The 4,929-nt window shown below is 42.8% G+C and overlaps 1 protein-coding gene across 2 annotated transcripts in view; it reads left to right on the top strand.

The window, feature by feature from the left end:
* Nucleotides 1–4,532, top strand: part of LOC131703293 (alpha-endosulfine) — a 7,956-nt gene extending 3,424 nt beyond the window's left edge. For both annotated transcript variants that reach the window (XM_059006420.1, XM_059006419.1), the window contains one exon: nt 736–4,532. In XM_059006420.1, coding sequence (XP_058862403.1) covers nt 736–906 — 171 coding nt within the window. In that variant the 3' untranslated portion in view covers nt 907–4,532. The remainder of the gene's footprint in view (nt 1–735) is intronic.
* The last annotated feature ends 397 nt before the right edge of the window (nt 4,533–4,929 follow it).

Here is a 4,929-nt window from a genome sequence, read left to right on the forward strand (position 1 = left end):
TGAGACACACACACACTGAGACACACACACTGAGACACACACGCACTGAGACACGCTGACACATACATGCATGCATCGCACTGAGACACAGGCGCACACACACACACATACGTACGCACACACAAATCATTCAATTAAATATGATACAGAATCTGATACAACAGAAATGGAGGGGGGGGGGGGAGATAAATGTGGTTTTCATTTTTAATTAGAAACTTTTTTTTTTTTTTTTTTTAAAAAGCTGTTTTGTAAAAATACATTTTGAATCTTGATTTTTAAACTGGATCAACGCAAGGCAGATACAGCTGTGGCCAAAAGTTTTGCATCACCTAGAATTTTAAGATTGAGACATTAATTAAAAAATAATAAAACTATATGAACATAATTTGAAATGATATCGCAAAAAAAATATCGGAAGCCATAATAGCAGTACAGCAGTATTTCATGTTAGATTTTGAAATGTCATATTTTTTCAATCTGTTTTTCTTTAAGTATCTGGAAAACTATACAAAGCAGTTGTGTGCAATTCAATATGTTAACGTGACATTATTCAGCAGGTTTCACTCGACTGTATGAAGCAAAATTAATAAATTCTATAGGGGGGGAGGGGGGGATGCTAAACATTTGGCCACAGCTGTAGTCTTAAATATTTCATGTTAGATTTCACTGCTCGAATGTGACCCACCTTCTTTCTTTCTTTCTTTCTTTCTTTCTTTCTCCTTCTCTCGCCTGCAGCAAAAGTACTTTGACTCTGGAGATTACAACATGGCCAAAGCGAAAATGAAGAACAAGCAGCTCCCCGCTGCCGGCCCGGACAAGAATCTGGTGACGGGAGATCACATTCCCACTCCTCAAGACCTCCCTCAGAGGAAATCCTCGCTCGTAACCAGCAAGCTGGCGGGATAACAGCCTGCCAGACCCCTTCCCTTCCTCCCTCCCCACCTCCGTACCCCCTCCCACCCCCCACGGCCTCGCTCCACCAGGCTTAGCGCTAGAGACACCCAGAAATATCCACTCTGTGGGCGGGGCAAAGCAGTTGTAATGTGGTTTGCAGGGCTAGTGACTGACTCCAGTACTGGTTACTCTCTTTGGGGCCTGAACGCAGCAACCGAAGACACTGGGGAGGAGGGGAGGAGGGAGGAGGGAGGAGGGAGGGAGGGAGGGGAGGGGGGGATGTAAATTGACATCCAGATTTCCGTCTTAGAGCGAGAGAGAGAGAGAGAGAGAGAGAGAGATTTATTGTGCAGTGTCTGGCAATGGAAGAAAGAGGAGGGTCGGTCTGATCAGTGTGTACTCCGATGAGCCACGGCTTTATTTAGAGCATTTTGCAATGCTTTTAAAATGCGCTAGTGCAATTTTCAGGTTTGCAACACTGCGCCCTGGTGGTGACCGGTGGGAAGTGCATCAGGCTTGGGTTCACAGTTCATGGGACGCCAATCCTGAAGAGGTCAAATCCTGGTGTTCAACCACGACCCCCTTTTTTAAAATCAATTGTTGCCATGGCTGTAACTAGCTGGGGGACACGGAGGTTTTTTGAATCATCGATGCTGACGCTCATGTAAAATATTCTGGTAAAGTACAAAAGACTCCTTCGTTTTTCTCTGTTAGTTTGCCGCGTAACATAGATTTGGAGGTTTAACAGTAAATACCAAGCAGTCCTATAAATACTGCAGCCAGAGCTTGAAACCTCGCTTTGACCTGGGTAGAGAGTCCGCTCTGATTACAACGCTGCGTGTCGCCGCTGTTGTGAGAAGCTCCTTTTAACAACGCTGCTCATTGCAATTCTGATCAGCGCCGTGCTGGGATCGATTAAAAGGGAACATGGAATTGATTTTAAAAAGGAATTGGAAAAGGAATTTGGGTGGGAGGGGACAGGAATTGACCCCAAACCTGACTGCTTGTAGTTTCGGCCAATCACAAGAAGAGTAGTCCAGCAAACAGCCAATCCGCTGTGTGGGATTCACGAAAGGGGAGGGCAGGTTGGTTAACGCACATTTAACACAGGAGTTTGACTGAAGAGTTACGCCAGGTGGAGACTGGCTGACCCCCCCCTCCTCCTCCTCCCCCCCCCCCATTCAAGGCCGTACGCAAAACGCTAAGACAAGAAAACTTGCTGCATCACATGGCTGGGACAAACCGAACCCATTCTACTACTGCGGCTGCAAACGCGTCCGTGACTTCTTTTGATCCTTGATTTTACTTTTGTTTTTTAAAAAAAGGACACTTTTAGATTTAACTAATTCTAAAGAAATGCACGTGCCACACCCCCTGGGTCTGTATAATAATTATTTTATTTTTAATTTGACGTTTTGTATTATTTCTTACAGCTGCTTTAGGATGATAATAATGATGACTGTAAAAATGTAAAAAAAAAAAAAAAGGGCTGAGCTTTCTCCAAAACCGTAAGAGTGGCTGCGACATTCCCAGTGCAATTTTAAGTGGGTCGGATTCCCCTTTTTTTAATTTTAATATTTCCGTCCTTCGGATGAGACGTAAAAACTGAGCTCCTATTGGAAGTGACTCTGCAGCAGCAGCAGCAGCAGTTGTTGATGATGCAGAGTTCACCCCCCCCCCTAGTCTCTGTAAGTCGCTTTGGATAAAAGCAATCTGCTGAATCACTAATTATTATTATTATTATTATTATTATTGTTAACTGCACAATAGCAAACTTTGACAAAACTATTGGCTAGCTCTTTGATCAAAACAGCTGTTTTGCGACTTCTTTAACCCAACGGCAGATCAAACAGCGACCCGTTCTGTGGCTGTGCAACTGATTTTAAACAAGCCTGCGTGAAAGAGGACGCACGTTAATTCTGATTTGATTTCTTTGTGTTTTGTTTTTTTTTTGGCAGGAGGGTTAGTATTTGTAAAACAAATTTATGTAATACATGTTCAATTCTACAGTACATCATCCCAGCTTGGATATCTTGAATCGGAGCTTCTGTAAGATTTTAAAATAAACCTCAAACTACTGCCTCTAGCGAAGGCTGGCAAACTCCTAAAGCAATCTCAGAAAAAAAGTCCAGATTTTTGTTTCAACCAGACCCTTAATAATACTTGAAGACCCTCTCCGTCGATTTTTAGTTGGTCTTTATAATGGGTGTTAATTGATGTTTTAAAATACAGTAAAAATCTCCATCCTCTGCTTGCCGAGTTGAACCCGAAGCCTCTTTTTCAGGAGCTTGAAAGCTGGCTCCAGGAGACCCCCGGGAGACCTAGTTTGAGGTTTGCTGTATCAAACCCCCAAGTCTCCCTGCCTGGTGTGCCGCGCAGCGCCCTGAAACCTACAGTCTCCTGAAACCCGAAGCTCCAAGCCGCACAGATCCCTCGGCTTAATAATAAAGAAAACCACTGTCCTGTGAAACAGCCCCCATGACTCGGGCAGTTTTATTTTCTGAACGTCTGAACGTAGTTTTATCAATAGAGAAATGTCTGAAAGAAACCGCTAAGCTGTGTGGGTGTTTAGGGTTGGTTTGTAAAGTGGAGTAAAATGGATTTGTGTGTTTTGTTGTTAAAGGGTTTAGGGTGGAGAGAACGAGTCTTTAAGCCTGTGTTTTTTTGTTGTTTTTTTTTTAAATTTTGTTGCACGTTGTATTATCTCCTGCTCCTGACATTGCTGAGAAATACAAAAATATTAAAAAAAACACTGTCTGTAAATAAATACAGAGTTAAAAACAGATGTAGAGTTTACAGAGAAAGCCAAGCACGAAGGATTTCTTTAAAGGGTTCGGTGGTTTCATTCAATGAGAGAGAAAAATAATGACTCTCTTAAAAAAAAAAATTATATATATAGACCCTAAATGAGGGGTCTCCACCCCTGGTCCGGGAGAGCCCCTATACCAGCAGGTTTTATAGCTGTCATTACATCATCAGTGGCTAAAGATCTGTTCATCTGGACTAATTAAGCCAGTAATTGGTTCAATTAAGTAACAGAGATTGGTTGAAACGAAAACCAGCAGCCCCAGTAGCTCCTAGTTGGAGAGCCCTGCCCTGGATCCACTCCAGGAGGTTTAGCAGGTAAAACGAGATCATGAAGGACTTCAGGGTCCGGACTGAGGTTTATTGAATTGGTTTAGAACAGGGTTTGGAACAACAGGCCAGCCCTGCCTTCGGTAGCCCAATTTGAAGAAGCAGACCCCGCTCTGAAAAGGAATCCTTGTGCTGTGTAAATGTATTATTGCTTGTGAAATGAAAGTGGACGCTAGATAGGAAAGATTGCGTCACAGCCCGATTCTCAGACCCGCCCCCTTGCTGCATTACCTCATCGTTTAGAATGCGCGGAGGGACGTTGAGTTCCATGCGTTCTAAACGATGGGATAGTGCAGTCCCGCTTGTCAACACCAGGGGGCAATGAATGCTAGAGAATTGAAGGGACTGTAAGTTTAGCTCTTGAAATGATATGGGACGTTTTGTAAAGAGTGGAAATTGAATGTGTTTGTTTTCGGGGGTGGTTTTTGTACAGTATCTTGAGATATTATTATGCTTCTGATCCCAGCCACGTTTGTAAATAGAAATATACTCTTTTGATTATATATATTTTTTTGGTCTTTCATTTGTAATTATTCTTTCACTAAGGAGGATGTATTCTGCTTGGTTCATTTTGTTTACTTCCTCGGCTACCCTTCTTTGTTTTTCTGTACACTGACGCTCTCATTGCGCTTGCAATGCAGGTTGTAGGAGATTATTCATATGTGTCATTATTATAATTTGGGGGTCCTGTGGTTAAAGAAAGGGGCTCGAGGTTCAAATCCTGGCTCAGCCACTGACTCCCTGTGTGTGTGTGCGTGCGTGCGTGCGTGTGTGTGACCCTGAGCAAGTCACTGAACCTCCTCCTTTGAATAAAAAACATATAAAGGAATGTTATCATCTTTTAGAATTTGTATTTACAGCCAAGCATAACTCCAGATATCCATGCATTTTTTTTATTTG

This window comes from Acipenser ruthenus, chromosome 32, assembly GCF_902713425.1.
Source record: "Acipenser ruthenus chromosome 32, fAciRut3.2 maternal haplotype, whole genome shotgun sequence".
NCBI lineage: Eukaryota > Metazoa > Chordata > Actinopteri > Acipenseriformes > Acipenseridae > Acipenser > Acipenser ruthenus.